Source organism: Coregonus clupeaformis, chromosome 4, assembly GCF_020615455.1.
Source record: "Coregonus clupeaformis isolate EN_2021a chromosome 4, ASM2061545v1, whole genome shotgun sequence".
Lineage (NCBI taxonomy): Eukaryota > Metazoa > Chordata > Actinopteri > Salmoniformes > Salmonidae > Coregonus > Coregonus clupeaformis.
This window is the reverse complement of record NC_059195.1, coordinates 10,454,396-10,477,127: the sequence shown is the minus strand read 5'-3', so window position 1 is coordinate 10,477,127 and position 22,732 is coordinate 10,454,396. Positions and strand designations below refer to the sequence as shown.

Genomic DNA, 22,732 nt, shown 5'->3' with positions numbered 1-22,732 from the left:
GGAGGAGATGGCTGCCGTTTTATGGCCTCCTAACCAATTGTGCTATTGTGTGTGTTTATTCACGTATTTGTAACTTATTTTGTACATCATGTTTCTGCCACCGAAAAGAGCTTCTGGATATCAGGACAGCGATTACTCACCTCATACTGGACAAAGTTTTTTTCTTTATACAGTCGGAAGTGAAGAAATTTCTTCAGACACCCGACAAGGCCCAAATCCCCGTCATTCGCATGAAAAAGAGATGGAGATATCCGGGACATAGGTCGGGGTGCCTTGTAAGAATCCGACGGCGAGTAGGTAATCTGCCTCTACCATCAGTCCTATTAGCCAACGTACAATCATTGGATAACAAAATAGACGACCTAAGAACAAGGATATCCTACCAACGGGACAGTAAAAACTGTAAAATCTTATGTTTCACCGAGTCGTGGCTGATTGACGACATGGATCACATACAGCTGGCGGGATATACGCTACATCAGCAAGATAGAACAGCTGCCTCCGGTAAGACAAGGGGTGGCGGTCTGTGTATATTTGTAAACAACAGCTGGTGCACAAAATCTAATATTAAGGAAGTCTCAAGGTTTTGCTCGCCTGAGGTAGAGTACACCATGATAAGCTGTAGACCACACTATTTACCAAGAGAGTTTTCATTTATATTTTTCGTATCTGTCTATTTACCACCACAAACCGATGCTGGCACTAAGACCGCACTCAATGAGCTGTATAAGGCCATAAGCAAACAGGAAAACGCTCATCCAGAGGTGGCGCTCCTAGTGGCCGGGGACTTTAATGCAGGGAAACTTAAATTGCACGTTGACTCTGTACCGGTACCCCCTGTATATAGCCTCGCTACTGTTATTTTACTGCTGCTCTTTAACTATTTTTATTTTTTACTTATCTATTTTTTACTTAACACTTTTTTATTAAAACTGCATTGTTGGTTAAGGGCTTGTAAGTAAGCATTTCACTGTAAGGTCTACACCTGTTGTATTTGGCGCATGTGACAAATGAAATTTGATTAGATTTATAGGGAATAGGGTGCAATTTGAGATGCATCCCTGTTATGTCTTAACTCAGACAGAAAAACAAACTGATAACTCCACATTTGATGATGTTGAGTGATTCATAAGTTGATTCTCACAGTGCTGTGAAAAGCCACTATCCACATGATGGTGAGAATCCAACATGATTTAGGGACAAGATGTTAATGTTTAATCCTGAGCTAACATTCCATTGGAGGGGAAACAATGAAGACTGCTGTTTCACCATTCAAACAACCTGATGTCTTCATCTCATCAACATTGTATTTTTCCTGGCTTCGCAGCCACTGTCAAGCCAGAATGCCAAAAGGCTGCTATGAATTACACATGCAAAAGACAATAATCACCAGTATTTAACTACCGTTCCTAACAATGGCCAGTGGATGGATGAGACCACTCTCTGCGGAAAAAGGCCTTCAAAAGAAGTAGCCAATATGGACAATGTACGCCATTAAAACCAATGTAACATTTGAATGTAACCAGCAGCAGAAGAAATATGGCCGCTTCTCTAACTGGTCAGAGGAGTGAGCTGAGCGGTGAGTCAGGGTGGAGATGTGTAGGAGTAGCCTAGAAGTGGTCCACATCTGCTTTCAATAGGCGAGCAGTTTCAACCACCATCAGGTTTCTGGCAGCATACCTTTCACAGCGTTCACATGGAGCCTCCCTCGCATGCTGTTCCCCCTATATTTTCCTACTGGCTCGTAATTATGTAATACTAGAATTCTTTAGGAGAATGAGTTCTACCCTTGGCAGGCCATTAAAAGGACTGGGAGGCTGGGGAGAGAGGCGCTACATGGACACGTGGCATGTCAGATGCCTGCCTCCATGCTGGTGGACATTCTTTGTCTTCAGAGGAGCACCCCCTCACTAAGAACATGGCCCTGGAGCATGACAACAACAGTGCCTGCCGGGAAGAAAAAGGCCACTTACTGTCACTGTCAGGCAGCATGACTGGTTTGAGATGGACAACTGCACTGTCAACCGTAGAATATAGACAATTACAACTACAGTACTTTTTCACTGCCAAAGCACACATGACATTTTTATTTATTTATATAGGTTTCAGGAGAGTCTGTAATTATGCCATATTAATAGTATTGCAACACCGCCCAATTACTTATTGTCCGCATCCCAAATGGCACCATATTTATATATACCACACTGAACAAAAGTATAAAACGCAACATGCAACATAAAAAATGAAAAAAATAATTGGGGCATGGATCACAAAACCAGTCAGTATCTGGTGTGACCACCATTTGCCTCATGCAGCGCAACATCTCCTTCGCATAGAGTTGATCAGGCTGTTGATTGTGGCTAGTGGAATGTTGTCCCACTCCTCTTCAATGGCTGTGCGAAGTTGCTGGATATTGGCAGAAACTGGAACACGCGGTCGTACATGTCGATCCAGAGCATCCCAAACATGCTCAATGGATGACATGTCTGGTGAGTATGCAGGCCATGGAAGAACAAGGAAATGTTCAGCTTCCAGGAATTGTGTACAGAACCTTGCGACATGGGACCCTTCATGATCATGCTGAAACATGAGGTGATGGCGGCGGATGAATGGCACGACAATTGGCCTCAGGATCTCGTCACGGTATCGCTGTGCATTCAAATTGCCATTGATAAAATTCAATTGTGTTCGCTGTCCGTAGCTTATGCATGCCCATAACATAACCCCACCGCCACATGGGGCGCTCGGTTCACAACGTTGACATCAGCAAACCGCTCGCCCACACGTATGCAATCTTCCCAGTACAGTTGAAACTGGGATTCATCCGTGAAGAGCACACTTCTCCAGCGTGCCAGTGGCCATCGAAGGTGAGCATTTGCCCACTGAAGTCAGTTATGACGCCAAACTGCAGTCAGTTCAAGACCCTGGTGAGTACGATGAGCACGCAGAGGAGCTTCCCTGTGACGGTTTCTGACAGTTTGTGCAGAAACTCTTCAGTTGTGCAAACCCACAGTTGTCCGGGTGGCTGTTCTCAGACAATCCCGCAGGTGAAGAAGTCGGATGTGGAGGTCCTGGGCTGGTGTGGTTACATGTGGTCTGCGGTTGTGAGGCCGGTTGGACGTACTGCCAAATTCTAAAAAATTACGTTGGAAGCAGCCATTGGTAGAGAAATTAACATTACATTCTCTGGCAACAGCTCTGGTGGAGATTCCTGCAGTCAGCATTGTGGCATTGTAATGTGTGACAGAAGTGCACATTTTAGAGTGGCCTTTCACTGTCCCCAGCATTTGGAAAGTATTCAGACCCCACATTTTGTTACGTTACAGCCTCATTCTAAAATTGATGAAATAGTTTTTTTCCCCTCGTCAATCTACACACAATCCCCCATAATGACAAAGCAAAAACAGGTTTTTAGAAATTTTTGCAAATGTATAAAAAAAACAAAAAATTAAATATCACATTTACATAAAAATTCAGACCCTTTTACTCAGTACTTTGTTGAAGCACCTTAGGCAGCGATTACAGCCTCAAGTTTTCTTGGGTATGACACTACAAGCTTGGCACACCTGTATTTGGGGAGTTTCTTCCATTCCTCTATGCAGATCCTCTCAAGCTCTGTCAGGTTGGATGGGGAGGGTCGCTGCACAGCTATTTTCAGGTCTCTCCAGAGATGTTAGATCGGGTTCAAGTCCGGGCTCTGGCTGGGCCACTCAAGGACATTCAGAGACTTGTCCCGAAGCCACTCCTGCGTTATCTTGGCTGTGTGTTTAGGGTCATTGTCCTGTTGGAAGGTGAACATTTGCCCCAGCCTGAGTGCTCTGGAGCAGGTTTTCATCAAGGATCTCTATGTACTTTGCTCCATTCATCTTTCCCTTGATCCTGACTAGTCTCCCAGTCCCTGCCATTGAAAAACATCCCCACAGCATGATGCTGCCACCACCATGCTTCACCGTAGGGATGGTACCAGGTTTCGTTCAGACGTTTCTCATGGTCTGAGAGTCCTTTAGGTGCCTTTTGGCAAACCCCAAGCGGGCTGTCATAAAGGCCAGCTCTAGGAAGAGTCTTGGTGGTTCTAAACTTATTCCACTTAAGAATGATGGAGGCCACTGTGTTCTTGGGGACCTTCAATGTGGCAGAAATGTTTTGGTACCCTTCCCCAGATCTGTGCCGACACAATTCTGTCTTGGAGCTCTACGGACAATTCCTTCAACCAAAGCGTAGTTTGCATTGTTTAAGGCGTATATCAGTAAAGACAGTCTCTTCCAGGGTAATACGATACACCATCTCTCTATATTCAGCCAGGGGGCAGAATAACCATGTCTAAACCAATTTAGGATGGGGCGAAATGCTAGCGAAATGCTAGTGCCTGGAAATACATTTTAAAGTTTGGTACGGATAGTCCTCCTACGTCTTTCCCTCTTTGTAAGTTTGTACATTTTATCCGGGATGGCTTATCTTGCCATTTACATTTTTTAAACTTCACTATCAATGTTATGCCACTAGCCAGAAGGGGGAACCATGGGAAGCATTGAACTACAGAAATTCAGCTGTGGCAATATATTCATTTTAACAATGGATATTCTGCCGGTTAAAGCAACTGGGATGTTAGTCGGATTACATTGATTTGAGTGTTCTGTTAAAGTTTCTGGCAATGGTTTTATCTAAGGAATTAAATGTATCTACTCCCAAATATCTAAAATGGGAAAAAATTGGGAATCCATAAGTAGAGATGGAGTCCTCCATTGGGATCTTAAGAGGCAGTAGTAGGGCTGATTCATTTTATAATTTGAGATGGCGCTGAATTTATCTATGATCTTCAATGCGATTGAGATACATTGTCTAGATCAGGGGTGCCCAGACTTTAGTTACATAGGATCTACTTTTTCCACCCTCTTGCTACAGTGAGGGAAAAAAGTATTTGATCCCCTGCTGATTTTGTACGTTTGCCCACTGACAAAGAAATGATCAGTCTATAATTTTAATGGTAGGTTTATTTGAACAGTGAGAGACAGAATAACAACAAAAAAATCCAGAAAAACGCATTTCAAAAATGTTATAAATTGATTTGCATTTTAATGAGGGAAATAAGTATTTGACCCCCTCTCAATCAGAAAGATTTCTTGCTCCCAGGTGTCTTTTATACAGGTAACGAGCTGAGATTAGGAGCACACTCTTAAAGGGAGTGCTCCTAATCTCAGCTTGTTACCTGTATAAAAGACACCTGTCCACAGAAGCAATCAATCAGATTCCAAACTCTCCACCATGGCCAAGACCAAAGAGCTCTCCATGGATGTCAGGGACAAGATTGTAGACCTACACAAGGCTGGAATGGGCTACAAGACCATCGCCAAGCAGCTTGGTGAGAAGGTGACAATAGTTGGTGCGATTATTCGCAAAATGGAAGAAACACAAAAAGAACTGTCAATCTCCCTCGGCAATGATCATGAGAACGGTGAGGACTCAGCCCAGAACTACACGGGAGGATCTTGTCAATGATCTCAAGGCAGCTGGGACCATAGTCACCAAGGAAACAATTGGTAACACACTACGCCGTGAAGGACTGAAACCCTGCAGCGTCCGCAAGGTCCCCCTGCTCAAGAAAGCACATACAGTGGGGAAAAAAAGTATTTAGTCAGCCACCAATTGTGCAAGTTCTCCCACTTAAAAGATGAGAGAGGCCTGTAATTTTCATCATAGGTACACGTCAACTATGACGTTCAGAAAATCACATTGTAGGATTTTTTATGAATTTATTTGGAAATTATGGTGGAAAATAAGTATTTGGTCAATAACAAAAGTTTCTCAATACTTTGTTATATACCCTTTGTTGGCAATGACACAGGTCAAACGTTTTCTGTAAGTCTTCACAAGGTTTTCACACACTGTTGCTGGTATTTTGGCCCATTCCTCTATGCAGATCTCCTCTAGAGCAGTGATGTTTTGGGGCTGTCGCTGGGCAACACGGACTTTCAACTCCCTCCAAAGATTTTCTATGGGGTTGAGATCTGGAGACTGGCTAGGCCACTCCAGGACCTTGAAATGCTTCTTACGAAGCCACTCCTTCGTTGCCCGGGCGGTGTGTTTGGGATCATTGTCATGCTGAAAGACCCAGCCACGTTTCATCTTCAATGCCCTTGCTGATGGAAGGAGGTTTTCACTCAAAATCTCACGATACATGGCCCCATTCATTCTTTCCTTTACACGGATCAGTCGTCATGGTCCCTTTACAGAAAAACAGCCCCAAAGCATGATGTTTCCACCCCCATGCTTCACAGTAGGTATGGTGTTCTTTGGATGCAACTCAGCATTCGTTGCCCTCCAAACACGACGAGTTGAGTTTTTACCAAAAGTTATATTTTGGTTTCATCTGACCATATGACATTCTCCCAATCCTCTTCTGGATCATCCAAATGCCATCTAGCAAACTTCAGACGGGCCTGGACATGTACTGGCTTAAGCAGGGGGACACGTCTGGCACTGCAGGATTTGAGTCCCTGGCGGCGTAGTGTGTTACTGATGGTAGGCTTTGTTACTTTGGTCCCAGCTCTCTGCAGGTCATTCACTAGGTCCCCCGTGTGGTTCTGGGATTTTTGCTCACCGTTCTTGTGATCATTTTGACCCCACGGGGTGAGATCTTGCGTGGAGCCCCAGATCGAGGGAGATTATCAGGGGTCTTGTATGTCTTCCATTTCCTAATAATTTGTCCCACAGTTGATTTCTTCAAACCAAGCTGCTTACCTATTGCAGATTCAGTCTTCCCAGCCTGGTGCAGGTCTACAATTTTGTTTCTGGTGTCCTTTGACAGCTCTTTGGTCTTGGCCATAGTGGAGTTTGGAGTGTGACTGTTTGAGGTTGTGGACAGGTGTCTTTTATACTGATAACAAGTTCAAACAGGTGCCATTAATACAGGTAACGAGTGGAGGACAGAGGAGCCTCTTATAGAAGAAGTTACAGGTCTGTGAGAGCCAGAAATCTTGCTTGTTTGTAGGTGACAAAATACTTATTTTTCACCATAATTTGCAAATAAATTCATAAAAAATCCTACAATGTGATTTTCTGGAGAAAAAAAAATCTCAATTTGTCGGTCATAGTTGACGTGTACCTATGATGAAAATTACAGGCCTCTCTCATCTTTTTAAGTGGGAGAAGTTGCACAATTGGTGGCTGACTAAATACTTTTTTCCCCACTGTATACAGGCCAGTCTGAAGTTTGTCAATGAACATCTGAATGATTCAGAGGAGAACTGGGTGAAAGTGTTGTGGTCAGATGAGACCAAAATGGAGCTCTTTGGCATCAACTCAACTCGCCGTGTTTGGAGGAGGAGGAATGTTGCCTATGACCCCAAGAACACCATCCCCACCGTCAAACATGGAGGTGGAAACATTATGCTTTGGGGGTGTTTTTCTGCTAAGGGGACAGGACAACTTCACCGTATCAAAGGGACGATGGACGGGGCCATGTACCGTCAAATCTTGAGTGAGAACCTCCTTCCCTCAGCCAGGGCATTGAAAATGGGTCGTGGATGGGTATTCCAGCATGACAATGACCCAAAACACACAGCCAGGGCAACAAAGAAGTGGCTCAAGAAGAAGCACATTAAGGTCTGGTCCTCTGTAGCTCAGCTGGTAGAGCATGGCGCTTGTAACGCCAAGGTAGTGGGTTCGATCCCCGGGACCACCCATACACAAAAAATATATATATATAATGTATGCACGCATGACTGTGAGTCGCTTTGGATAAAAGCGTCTGCTAAATGGCATATTTTTTTAATTAATTTTTTTAAGTTCCTGGAGTGGCCTAGCCAGTCTCCAGACCTTAATCCCATAGAAAATCTGTGGAGGGAGCTGAAGGTTCGAGTTGCCAAACGTCAGGCTCGAAACCTTAATGACTTGGAGAAGATCTGCAAAGAGGAGTGGGACAAAATCCCTCCTGAGATGTGTGCAAACCTGGTGGCCAACTACAAGAAATGTCTGATCTCTGTGATTGCCAACAAGGGTTTTGCCACCAAGTACTAAGTCATGTTTTGCAGAGGGGTCAAATACTTATTTCCCTCATTAAAATGCAAATCAATTCATTACATTTTTGACATGCGTTTTTCTGGATTATTTTTTTTGTTATTCTGTCTCTCACTGTTCAAATAAACCTACCATTGAAATTATAGACTGATCATGTCTTTGTCAGTGGGCAAACGTACAAAATCAGCAGGGGATCAAATACTATTTTTCCCCTCACTGTATCACCATTCTAGTCTATCAAAAGCTTTTACTGCATCGAGAGATAAAACGACCCAAGGAGCTATTGTTTCTAATGAAGCATTTCAGATTTGTAATAGTCTGAGATTATCCGATGATGAATGTTTTTTAACAAACCCGCCTTGGTCCGTGTGTCTCAAGTCTCGAGACTGGACGAAAACTTTTTGGAAAAAAGTTTAACATCCGTGTTTATCAAAGATGGGGGGTGATTGTGAGAACACTTGGTGGCATTCTGACCTTTTTTTTATAGAAGCAAAATTTGTGCTGTATTCACATCTCCCCCAAATGAACCTTTGTGAACGGCTGTATTAATCATTTCGAGCAATAGTGGACCTAACTGATTCCAAAATGTTAATAGACCTCAGGAGGAAAAACTGTCCCATCCAGGTGATTTGCCTTTATTCATGCTATCCCATTCCCTTTTGAGTTCATTGAGAGAGATTTGGGCTCCCAGCGAGGTGGCGTCCTCTGTTGAGATAAGAGGAGTTCTAACCATTTCAAAGACCAGAGCCAAAGGATGTGAGGGGACAGCGAGGTGTGCTGCTGACGCTTCAGCTTTTAGCTGCAATGTTTTTTAAAAATCCTAAACTATCGTCATTGCACTATGAAGGGAAAATGGCACACATATATTTACACATCAATCTTCTCCAACTTTGATCTGGTAGTAGAGCATTTGTTATTTTTCATTGAATATCAATAGAGTACTAGAGAGCAGAGTGGATTAGTGCAGACAGAGTAAAGTAGACAACACAAACATACCTGTCCAATGAAACCTAGAATAGACTGTAGCTCCCCAGGGCCAAGGCCAGAGACAAATAGTAATTACAACCCTAACTCTTTCCAGAAGCTACAGGATAATCTGCATTGGGATAAAACACTGGAGTCCCAAATAGCACTGCCGATGTTGCAGGTTTTCCTACTTACAAAGCATGTAGAGGTCTGTCATTTTTATCATCGGTACACTTCAACTGTGAGAGACGTAATCTAAAACAAAAATCCAGAAAATCACATTGTATGATTTTTAAGTAATTAATTTGCATTTTATTGCATGACATAAGTATTTGATACATCAGAAAAGCAGAACTTAATATTTGGTACAGAAACCTTTGTTTGCAATTACAGAGATCATACGTTTCCTGTAGGTCTTGACCCGGTTTGCACACACTGCAGCAGGGATTTTGGCCCACTCCTCCATACAGACCTTCTCCAGATCCTTCAGGTTTCGGGGCTGTCGCTGGGCAATACAGACTTTCAGCTCCCTCCAAAGATTTTCTATTGGGTTCAGGTCTGGAGACTGGCTAGGCCACTCCAGGACCTTGAGATGCTTCTTACAGAGCCACTCCTTAGTTGCCCTGGCTGTGTGTTTTGGGTCGTTGTCATGCTGGAAGACCCAGCCACAACCCGTCTTCAATGCTCTTACTGAGGGAAGGAGGTTGTTGGCCAAGATCTCGCGATACATGGCCCCATCCATCCTCCCCTCAATACGGTGCAGTCATCCTGTCCCCTTTGCAGAAAAGCATCCCCAAATAATGATGTTTCCACCTCCATGCTTCATGGTTGGGATGGTGTTCTTGGGGTTGTACTCGTCCTTCTTCTTCCTCCAAACACGGCGAGTGGAGTTTAGACCAAAAAGCTCTATTTTTGTCTCATCAGACCACATTACCTTCTCCCATTCCACCTCTGGATCATCAGATCACCAGATGGTCATTGGCAAACTTCGGACGCGCCTGGACATGCGCTGGCTTGAGCAGGGGGACCTTGCGTGCGCTGCAGGATTTTAATCCATGACGGCGTAGTGTGTTACTAATGGTTTTCTTTGAGACTGTGGTCCCAGCTCTCTTCAGGTCATTGACCAGGTCCTGCCGTTTAGTTCTGGGCTGATCCCTCACCTTCCTCATGATCATTGATGCCCCACGAGGTGAGATCTTGCATGGAGCCCCAGACTGAGGGTGATTGACCGTCATCATGAACTTCTTCCATTTTCTAATAATTGCGCCAACAGTTGTTGCCTTCTCACCAAGCTGCTTGCCTATTGTCCTGTAGCCCATCCCAGCCTTGTGCAGGTCTACAATTTTATCCCTGATGTCCTTACACAGCTCTCTGGTCTTGGCCATTGTGGAGAGGTTGGAGTCTGTTTGATTGAGTGTGTGGACAGGTGTCTTTTATACAGGTAACGAGTTCAAACAGGTGCAGTTAATACAGTTAATGAGTGGAGAACAGGAGGGCTTCTTAAAGAAAAACTAACAGGTCTGTGAGAGCCGGAATTCTTACTGGTTTGTAGGTGATCAAATACTTATGTCATGCAATAAAATACAAATTAATTACTTAAAAATCATACAATGTGATTTTCTGGATTTTTGTTTTAGATTCCGTCTCTCACAGTTGAAGTGTACCTATGATAAAAATTACAGACCTCTACATGCTTTGTAAGTAGGAAAACCTGCAAAATCGGCAGTGTATCAAATACTTGTTCTCCCCACTGTATGGCATCTACAGAAGATCAGTATCTGACCACACAAATATAATTATTTAGTGCCAGAGGAGCTACAACATGCATCGTTCTGATAAAAGAGAAGTCAAGTTTCCACTACGTAACACAGTACATTTGAAAAAGCTTCAATCCAGACATGCAAACGGTCTGCGTCCCAAATGGCACCCTATTCCATATATAGTGCACTCCGTTTGACCAGAGCCCTATGGGTCCTGGTCAAAAGCAGTGGAATATACAGGGAATAGGGTGCCATTTAGGACGCAGACATAAGGAGAGGTGATGGATCTTGCCTTCAGTAGTGATGAATGCTACCTGGGAGAGCAACAGAACAAAGTAACAAACTCCCTGACACATGACTTCCTCCTGGAAGCAGATAACCATCTGTGTATGTGATACCCTTGTTTAAAGGTCGGAGGTGGTCTGTGAATCATAGGTGGTGGGTTCCCATTTCAATCTAACAGAGTGTGTGTGTGTAGCATTTGGCTGGCAGATGTCTGAGGTGTTCCATTCCATTGATAGTAAAGAACCTAAAGTCTTAAGGTTAGTGCTGAACATATCTTCATCCACACACTATTTTAAAAATAATTTCAAAATTCCTTCACCAAGATGCTCTCACTGCACACAAACATGCTTTAGCTCGATCACAGTTTGAGGTACCACTGTACAACTCCACATAATGTAATAATGAAATTCTGCGTTGTTTCAGCTCATCCAAGCTGAAGAGGAGCTGACTGTGTTCTGCTCCAGCGGCTCTGAAAAAAACAATACCTCAGGAAGCTGAACGTCACAAGACTAAGATATTTTAATCCCTATCAAGAAGCATTCCATATAGCTACTCTGTCTCAGCACCTTACCTGGGTTCAAATACTATTTGAATTATTTCATATAATTTGAGCGTTTGGTCTAGCCTGCCTGGAGTGACAGATGGGCAGGGTTTACAGTTTTGGGACTATTTTATTGGCCCATTAACCCAGGCAAGCGCAATCAAGCACAAATAAAGGATTTGAAATGATTCTGAATAGTATTTCAACCCAGGTCTGCTCAGCACTGGACAGTCAGGCTGTACAAAATCAGACACTGCAATGCTGGCTCTCTCTTCCTCTGCTAACAAGCATCTCACCCTCATCACAACCGACCAATCACAAAGGATAAAGAAGTGATGCGTAAGGCGAGGCTAGACTGTCCTCATAACAAAAATACACATCCATCAAACCATCTCAATTTGGTTGAGGTCGGGGGATTGTGGAGGCCAGGTCATCTGATGCAGCACTCCATCACTCTCCTTCTTGGTAAAATAGCCCTTACACAGCCCGGAGGTGTGTTGGGTCATTGTCCTGTTGAAAAGCAAATTATAGTCCCACTAAGCCCAAACCAGATGGGATGGCGTGTCGCTGCAGAATGCTGTGGTAGCCATGCTTGTTAAGTGTGCCTTGAATTCTAAATAAATCACAGACAGTGTCACCAGCAAAGCACCCCCCACACCGCAACACCTCCTCGTCTATGCTTTACGGTGGGAATTACACATGCGGACATCATCCGTTCACCCAAAAACAAAAAATGGAACAAAAAATCTCAAATTTGGACTCCAAAAGGACAATTTCCACCGGTCTAATGTCCATTGCTCGTGTTTCTTTTTTTTTTTTTTTTTTTTATATATTCCCCTTTATTACTTTTCAACCCCACCATCCTTTCCCTACTTGGAGTAAATTAGTGAACAACAACGCCCAGGCCTCTACTTCCGGTCTATACTTACTATCTACACCTTATGGACAGAGTTAATTTTACAATAATTCTATATATATATATATATATTGTGATGTCACGAGAGGCTACACAGCTTTCAGCGGGATTGCTCAAGTAGTGCAAGGAGACCAGGTTCAACCAAAACAAGGATTTTATTAAAGGTCTTGGGAAACTAACGAAAGTATAACACAATTCTGTTCTCTGGTGGCTCTTTAAGGGTTAACAGTTCAGGGATGTCTCTTCCACATCCAAAATCATAACTCTCCTTCGCTCAAATAACGTTTCCCCAGTCTTACTGTATTCCACGTTGCAGCTAGTGGCCAACCCAGCAAAACGTCCTTCCAAATGTCCCACACGTATTTCCACAGGTGCATATATCCAAAGGTGAGTATTTCCCAAAGGTAAGTATCTCCAAATCCTTATATTCCTCATGGAAGTGGACGTGCAGCACTCTTGTCCTCCAGAGAGCCCAGCTTGGAGACCGTGTCTCTTCCCTTCAACAAACCTTCAGCTCATCACCTCCTGATTGGTTTCAGCTGCGTGGGAAGATTGGCCATAGAGGGGTGGAGTTCCCGACCATACCAGCAGATGGAGCCATAGCTGTCTGGGTTTGCAGCCACCTCAGGGGGATGTAACGTCCCTCCAGGACACAGCCTCTCGTGACATCACACATCCCCCTCCTCGGGACCGACGTCCTCGTCGGGGTAAAGGCAGCGAAGAAGGCATCACGCCGGGAGAGGGCGTCCGCATTGCCGTGGTGCTTGCCAGACTGCTCTCTCTTCAACTCCTCCAACTCTAGGACCAGGGACTCCGCCTCCTGTTGTCTCTCCTTGAGTTTCTTACTGAACGCATCAGCCTTGGTTTTAGCAGAGTTTAGCTTCTGTTGAGCAGCTTTCAGTTCCTTCTCTCTCTCTGCCTCCGCATTCTTCATCTTGTTCTCCAACACCTTGTACTTCTCCTCTGCCTTCTTCTGGACCTCCTTACTACTGCGCAGGGTCTCCTCACACTCCTCGATGGTCCTGCGCAGCCTCTCCAGCTCCTCCTGTTGCTTAGGGAAGGAGCTCTGTTGGAGTTTAGCCTGGAGGATATCTAACTCTTCTGTCTTCATGTCTAACTGTTGCTTTAACAAACGATACCTCTCAGCGGTCCCCTTCAGACCAGACAGTTCTTTGTCCAGATTCTGTAGCTCCGTCTCTGTGTCGGTCTGGGCACCTGCCATCCCTATCAGACCCGGGCGGGAGTGAGTAACTCGGAGGATTGCACTGGAGCCTTCCCAGGATGAGTCTTGCCTCTCCGTTTCCGAGGTACTCGGGTTATCCTCTCCTGAGACTCTCTCCAGAGTGGGTAAAAGGCTGGGCAGTCTCGCCCAATTAGGACAGGGACGGGGAGGGGAATCAACCACCCCCGCCGTCGGGTGTATGGTTCCCCGTGTGCTGGTCATTGTAAGTTCAGTAATGGGGTATTCTCTGGTGTCCCCATGGACACAGGAAACTGGGAGGACTTTCCCGGGGTCAGACACGTTTGGGCCCACCAAATCCTTACGCACCAGGGTGGCCCGGCTACCAGAATCCAGTAAGGCCTCCACATCATGGTGATTCACAGTTACCGGGCAGGTGGGGGGTCGATCTGGGGCGCCGCATCTACGACTCCCAAGAGCGAGGCAAAACGGTGTGTGGGTGCTGAGCTGGAGGACTCCGCAGTGGGCATAGGTTCCTCGGCTGGTTTCCCACACTGCCAGGAGATATGTCCCATCTCCCCACACCGGTAACACTGTCGAGTTTCCCCTCCTGGTGTACTCTTCTTGACCCGCCTGGTTTCTGGCTCCCCCTGGAGCCGGGATAAGTCCTGACGCGTGGCTGGGTTCGAGACCTTGGGGGTCCTTTGGACGGGTTCTTCCCATTTGTGGTGGGGCCGCACTCCTGGGGTCTTTTTTCGGGAAGCATTCAGCATCTCCGCTGTGGCCTGGTACTTTTCCACAGCTTCCACGGTCAGATCAGCCGTGGTCAAGGCCTGTTGACTGATGAACCGTTTTGCCTCATAAGGGAGGGCGCGTTAGGTAACGATCCACCACAACGGCCTCCACTACCGCCGCTGCTGTATTCCTCTGCGGATCCAGCCATTTCCCTGCGATTCGGACAAGTTCATGCATCTGCGCCCGAGGAGGTTGGTCTGGTTGGAAGGTCCAGCTGTGAAAGCGCTGGGCCATACCAAACTTTGTGAGTCCATATCTGCTGAGGATCTCAGACTTCAGGGCATCATAGTCAGTAACCTGGTCAGGGCCCAGGTCCCCGGACAGCATTCAGCGATTCCCGGTTAGAAAGGGGGGCTAACAGACCAACCCACTGTTGCTTGGGCCAGGCTTCCCTAGTGGCCGTGGCCTCAAATGCATGCAGGTATGCCTCAATGTCATCGGTAGCTCCCATCTTAGATATAAAGTCACTTGCCTTTATTGGGCGGGTATTTTGGACCACCCTCTGTCTCTGCAACTGCAATTCCTCTGCCTTCAGAAGGTTGGCTTTCTTTGCTTGTCTCCAAGAGAGCCACGTTTGCTTGCATCTGGGCTTGCTGGCCAGCAACAAGGGCTTTCAATATGTCCTCCATTTCAGTCGGCGGGAGCCTACGGCCAACTTGGAAAACTGGGTGATCAAACCTCGGTATCCTCCTCTGACATGCACTATTAACGCTTGAGCGTGCCCGTATTTCTCCACCATCTGTGATGTCACGAGAGGCTACACAGCTTTCAGCGGGATTGCTCAAGTAGTGCAAGGAGACCAGGTTCAACCAAAACAAGGATTTTATTAAAGGTCTTGGGAAACTAACGAAAGTATAACACAATTCTGTTCTCTGGTGGCTCTGGTTAAGGGTTAACAGGTCGGGATGTTCTTCCACATCCAAAATCATAACTCTCCTCGCTCACAAATAACGTTTCCCCAGTCTTACTGTATTCCACGGGCAGCTAGTGGCCAACCCAGCAAAACGTCCTTCCAAATGTCCCACACGTATTTCCACAGGTGCATATATCCAAAGGTGAGTATTTCCCAAAGGTAAGTATCTCCAAATCCTTATATTCCTCATGGAAGTGGACGTGCAGCACTCTTGTCCTCCAGAGAGCCCAGCTTGGAGACCGTGTCTCTTCCCTTCAACAAACCTTCAGCTCATCACCTCCTGATTGGTTTCAGCTGCGTGGGAAGATTGGCCATAGAGGGGTGGAGTTCCCGACCATACCAGCAGATGGAGCCATAGCTGTCTGGGTTTGCAGCCACCTCAGGGGGATGTAACGTCCCTCCAGGACACAGCCTCTCGTGACATCCAATTATATATATATATATATATATATATATATATATATATATATATATATATATATATATATATATATATATATATATATATTTATTTATTTTTGCTCCTGAACTTCTTCTACTCTCAACCTCTCCGATCATTTTCATGATGTCCATCCGGTTTGCTTCTAAATGCCATATCTTTCTAACTGTGCTCTTTCCCAAAAGCTCCCAACATACAACCTATATACTTATTATGGACACAGTATGCTTACATTATTAGCTATCTTTGTTATTATTTGTTGTTATTTGTTATTAGTCCCATCCTTCAACTCTATTCAATACCTCCCATCTATCTCTTAACCCCATCCATATAGGATTTCTATTTGCCATATATATTTCAACCGTACTGTGATGTTTTACAAAAGTTCTGAACCTTTCTATTCTCATTGCTTCTACAGATTGTGAATTAAAAATAAACATTTTTGCTAAAAGTATTATTATATTATTGATTGATTGACTATGACTTTTCAGATCACCCAGTAATGCTATCTGCAAGGTTAGTTCCAGGTAAATATTGCAATCCTTTAGCCATTCCTGGACCTGTGTCCAAAAAACAAGCTACAAATGGACAGAACCAAAACAAATGATCTAATGATTCTATCTCTTCACAGCAAAATCTGCAGAGCTGGGAAGATTGTATCCCCCATATAAATAACATTCTATTGGTAGCAAGAATTTTATATAATAATTTAAATTGAAAGATTCTAATTTTTGAATCCGGTGTCGTTTTGCGTGTCAGTTCATAAACACTATGCCATGGGATCGGTACGTCAAAGATCTCTTCCCAACTTGCTCGTGTTTCTTGGCCCAAGCAGGTCTCTTCTTCTTATTGGTGTCCTTTAGTACTGGTTTCTTTGCAGCAATTCGACCATGAAGGCCTGATTCACACAGTCTCCTCTGAACAGTTGATGTTGAGATGTGTCTGTTACTTGAACTCTGTGAAGCATTTATTTGGGCTGCAATTTCTGAGGCTGGAAAACTAATGAACTTATCCTCTGCAGCAGAAGTAACTCTGTGTCTTCCATTCCTGTGGCGCTCCTCATGAGAGCAAGTTTCATCATAGCGCTTGATGGTTTTTGCGACTGCACTTGAAGAAATGTTCAAAGTTCTTGAAATGTTCTGTATTGACTGACCTTCATGTCTTAAAGTAATGATGGACTGTCGTTTCTCTTTGCTTATTTGAGCTGTTCTTGTCATAATATGGACTTGGTATTTTACCAAATAGGGCTAGCTTCTGTATACCCCCCCTACCTTGTCACAACACAACTGATTGGCTCAAACGCATTAAGGAAATAAATTCTACAAATTAACTTTTAAGAAGGCACATTGAAATGCATTCCAGGTGACTACCTCATGAAGCTGGTTGAGAGAATGTCAAGAGTGTGCAAAGCTGTCATCAAGGCAAAGGGTGGCTATTTGAAGAATCTCAAATATAAAATATATTTTGATTTGTTTAACACTTTTTTGGTTAATTCATGACTCCATGTGTTATTTCATAGTTTTGATGTCTTCACTATTATTCTACAATGTAGAAAATAGTAGAAATAAAGAAAAACCCTTGAATGAGTAGGTGTCCTAAAACTTTTGACCGGTAGTGTATACTGTTTTTATTTTTTTGCTGAGAAGACTTGGGGGTCCACCATACACATGGTTTTGGCCCGCGGGCCGCCAGTTGGGGAACCCTACTTTACTGTATCATTTCATAAAGAGGATGCAATTCGGATTTTTACCATGAGTCCCAGAAATTACTCCAATGCTTTACATCAGACTCAAAGCAGAGACAGAGAAGCTGAATGAAAACCATGTGTATGGTGGAGGTGAACTCAAAGTGGCAGGAGCCTGCTTTCTGTAACACTACAGTCTCATTAGTCACACATCCTTTCCAATCTAAGAGAGATCCCACACACTGCATTGCCATAACACTGCCTTCATGTCGTTAAAACCGAACCATGGATTACAGTTTCTCCTGGCCCATAGACTACTTTCAGGGTGAGGAACCATATAACATGAAGTTGTACAATTCTGAATTTCCCCTTTAAAAATGACTAATTCAAAGCATTAGCATTTGAAGACAGCAGTAAGGTAAACAAAACCAAACATTGATTGCAGCCATACCTTATCCATTGCCTGCTTACATTGGTTTACTTACAATGTCATTTTTTTATGTGTGAACTATCCCTTTTACATGGAAGGCAGTGGGGAGACTTGACAGGAACTGAGATCGGGGCATCTGAGGAGCAGAGCCGACCCTCTGGGGGTTGTCAAAACATGACAAGGGGACATGATGAAAGGGTTCCAAACACAGAGCAAAGCCACTGTAGATAGTCTATCTAGCTTGACTGACTGGCCATGTTGACATGTGCAGTGGACAGCGTAACATTTAAATCATGCATTTTGGGGGGTAACAAATCAAGGCTACAAAACAAATGACCTACACTCTTGAGATATAGTTACGAATTAAAATGTATTGGAGAAATGCATTGCGGTCCTGTGTATAGTTCGGCACTTGCACTTCCAGGATAGTGGGTTCGATTCGCACTGGGGCCACCCATTATGAACATTTATGCTCGCATGACTAAGATGCTTTGGATAAAAGTGTTTGCTAAATGGCATAAATTATATTATTCTTCCTGACTAGCATTTCACCCATGATAAACCTCTAACTTAATCCCGATCAACACTCTTATCTAATTTTTTTAATGTATTTTTAAAAGCCTACGAATCTGTTTGGATAACTTCAAAACATTTTTGGGCAAAGACTTCTTTGCTAGGATAACAAGTCACCATGCATTAATCATATGGAAAATGGAAATTGAAGCAGTCTTCGCCAAAAGGACCTTTGCGATAAATCAAGACTTGACAGTCCTCTCTGTCAGCCTCAAGTATTGTTGGGATAAGCATTCTCAAACAGCTGTTTAGTTTTTTTGTTTTTTGCAAAGCCTGGTTGCTCACCCATGACCATATTGAGTGAGCTGATAAGCGGAGACTGATGCCCTATCCCAAATCAAACCCTAAACCCTATGCACTTGTGAAGATATGAAAGGCTATGACAGGTGTTAGTAATATGGGAATATGTCCACCTTGCCCCTCTTATAGGCTAGGTGGAGGTTTCACCATATTACTTATCTCCATAGGGCGTAGGGGTCGATTTGGGATTGGTCCCAAGTCCAAACAGACAGTGATGCCCAGAGAGGGATGCCAAGGAGAGCACAGTGAACAGCACAGTAGGAGTCTTGCTAACAGGAGGTGTGGGGTCAACACAAGGCCTTGACCCAAGGGCAACAAAGTCCACTTCAGCACCTCTACTCTAAACACAACGCAACATGCACAGCTCACGCACACTCGGGTGGGTTGAAAATAAACGGATATAATGACATTTTGGTCCATTCACAATTCGATCCCTACTCCTCCTTATGGCCCTAATCCTTCAATGTTTGCAGATATGGTGGAAGCCTTACCACTACACTGGTTATACCTATTCAGAAATGCTAACATCAAGGAGATAGGCTCAGTTGGTAGAGCATGGCGCTTGCAACGCCAGGGTTGTGGGTTCGATTCCCACGGGGGGCCAGTATGAAGAAAAAAAAATTATGCACTCACTAACTGTAAGTCGCTCTGGATAAGAGCATCTGCTAAATGACTAAAATGTAAGGGGAAGGGATATAGGGAGCGATTTGGGACAGGCGTTTTGAGAGAGAGATTCCTACCTTCCCATCAAGGCGTGCTGTCCCTCCTGGGCTGACCCGGGCATTGCGGGGTGGGAGAGTAAAGGTTGGAGACTCCTGTCTTGGAGAACCTCGGCCTAATGTCAAGCTGGTCTTGGAGATCCGCGTTGTAGTCACAAGCTGCACATCCCCCATATTTCTGTAAAGGATAGAATTACTTTTTTGTAAATTGTTTTGATAATGCACTTCACTTTTATAGGGTGTATCCCCAATGGCACTATACCATATGTAGTGCAGTACTTTTGATCAGGGCCCATAGGGGATTATAAAGGGAATAGGGACAGAGGCTGTTGGGCTTCACATATTACATATATCAATTCGATTTGAAGTGAATCATGTCTTTATATACACCTTTCTCTTGAATCCAATCCATCAACCATCTGGGGTGTATTTATTACGTATCGCAACCAAACGGAAGCAAACAGAGCCAACGGAACGAGCCAACGGAACGAAATGGGAAGGGACCTACCTGAATTTGTCCAATAGAAACGCTTGTTTTCATTGCAAAATGTTATCCGTTTGGAGTAAACTGTTTCTGTTGCAAACAAACAAAATGCTTTGCAACAGAATCTGTATAATGAATACACCCCTGGTCTCCTGCCAAATCAGTAGACCGTATCAACCATAAAAACAATAGATAAAAAGGGTCAACCATTGATTCACAATCACACAATCATTCGTTTTGCAGTTTTTAGCTTGTTATTCTTATACACCTAAGCTTAGCTTTGGCAAGCCATAACTTAGCTGTAGAAGTAGTTAAGGAAATATTAGAAAATAACTGCAAATTCCCTTTCCTGACAATTTGGGGGAAATACCTCCCATGTTTATTTTTCAGCACAGGCTTGAGGCTTGTACAGAAACGGCATTCTCAGACACCTTTTCAGCCCCCGACCACATTTCTGTGATAATTTGACTTTTGACTAAGAGCAAATAAGCAACCAAGAAAAAGAAGCAACAAAAATGCTCCCTGTAGGCTATAATCACAATATTTGACTACTCAAAGTTTTCTGGATCACAGTACGTGCTCAATCTAGCTCTAGCTGGCCAACATTTGCATCCCTGTGTATCTAATCTAATGAATTAGAACAGCTAAATAAGGATAACACCCACATACTGTACATACAAAGATACAGTCAGTCCGACAGATGCCCTGGTCAATGTATATCCCATGTGTGGAATGTGTTAATCACCACCACGGTCTCAATAGAGGAGTTGGGAACACCAAGGAGGGACAAGTACAAGTGATTTTATCCTGCCTGTTTTGAGACGTTAGATGCCTAATGCTGGTATAAACACTGGGCCCTCAGTATGCAGCCATATGGAGCTGCAGCTGGTGCCCACTGAGGATGAACGTGAGAGGGGCACGGGTAGAAAAACATGCATGTTTCCTCCCTGAGATGCCAGAAAGGCCTGTTGGACTACTCTCTAGCTCAATAACAAGTGTACTGGTGGTGCTGGTGTTAAGCGAAAGGATTTGAGAATTCACAACCACCGGTTCCATTGGGAAAAAGGAAAGGCAGTCACACCTTTGAGCAGAGATAGAAAGCTCAAGCCGCATTCAGTGTAATTAAACTGCTTCAAAAAACTTTGCAAAAGACTATTGTACCATATGGTTCAATAGCAGTGGCATTCAAACATCAAACAAAAATTTGAGCTTAGCCTTTATTTGAATTGAATGCAATTCATATCCCAAATCCACACAAGGCTGCGTAACATCACATGGGATTAATAATGTCAATACAGCTGTGCATTTGATGTGGCATGTCATAAAGCCCTCTTGGTCTTTCAGTGTTGTGGACAAAAGTAGTGCACTGTATAGGGAATAGGGTGCCATTTGGGACGCAACCTTTGCCATTGGGTTATTAACCTCACAGACGTAGCATGAGACCGGTAATAGCATATGATACATTCAAAACATGACATTGACATTGACATGCCCTGCCAGCAAACAAAAGCATCACAAGAAGGTGAAGCATTTAGCTTGAGCTCAGCGCAAACCTGTTAGTCACCTTAAATATTAAATGAATCTAACAAAAGAAGCTTGGTTGGCGCCAACGTCAATGCAGTCTACCTACAAAATGTGCTAATGTATTATTACCGTGTGTATCTGTAAGTATACTGAACAAAAATATAAACGCAACATGTAATGTGTCGGTTCCATGTTTCATGAGCTGAAATAAAATATCCCAGAAATGTTCCATACTCACAAAAAGCTTACAGTTGAAGTCGGAAGTTTACATACACTTAGGTTGGAGTCATTAAAACTAGTTTTTCAACCGCTCCACAAATTTCTTATTAACAAACTATAGTTTTGGCAAGTCGGTTAGGACATCTACTTTGTGGCATCATTTGAGTCAATAGGAGGTGTACCTGTGGATGTATTTCAAGGCCTACCTTCAAACTCAGTGCCTCTTTGCTTGACATCATGGGAAATCAGCCAAGACCTCAGAAAATAAATGGTAGACCTCCCCAAGTCTTGTTCATCCTTGGGAGCAATTTCCAAACGCCTGAAGGTACCACGTTCATCTGTACAAACAATAGTACGCAAGTATAAACACCATGGGACCACGCAGCCGTCATACCGCTCAGGAAGGAGACGCGTTCTGTCTCCTAGAGATGAACATACTTTGGTGCGAAATGTGCAAATCAATCCGAGAACAACAGCAAAGGACCTTGTGAAGATGCTGGAGGAAACAGGTACAAAATTATCTATATCCACAGTAAAACAAGTCCTATATCGACATAACCTGAAAGGCCGCTCAGCAAGGAAGAAGCCACTGCTCCAAAACCGCCATAAAAAAAGTCTGATTACGGTTTGCAACCGCACATGGGGACAAAGATCGTACTTTTTGGAGAAATGTCCTCTGGTCTGATGAAACCAAAATATAACTGTTTGGCCATAATGACCATCGTTATGTTTGGAGGAAAAAGGGGGTACTTGCAAGCCGAAGAACACCATCCCAACCGTGGGCTTATGGTATGGGCAGGCATAAGCTACGGACAATAAACACAATTGCATTTTATCGATAGCAATGTGAATGCAAAGAAACACTGTGACGAGATCCTGAGGCCCATTGTGAGGCCCATTTTTTTGTAAGTTATCTTTGACCAACAGATGCATATCTGTATTCCCAGTCATGTGAAATCCATAGATTAGGGCCTAATGTATTTATTTT

General features: G+C 43.9%; 1 protein-coding gene across 2 annotated transcripts in view; it reads right to left on the bottom strand.

Moving 5' to 3' along the window:
• The window catches only part of LOC121551681 (myosin light chain kinase, smooth muscle), a 113,036-nt gene that overhangs the window by 75,323 nt on the left and 14,981 nt on the right, over positions 1-22,732 (bottom strand). For both annotated transcript variants that reach the window (XM_041864397.2, XM_041864404.2), the window contains exon 2: positions 19,539-19,695. In XM_041864397.2, coding sequence (XP_041720331.1) covers positions 19,539-19,691 — 153 coding nt within the window. In that variant the 5' untranslated portion in view covers positions 19,692-19,695. The remainder of the gene's footprint in view (positions 1-19,538; positions 19,696-22,732) is intronic.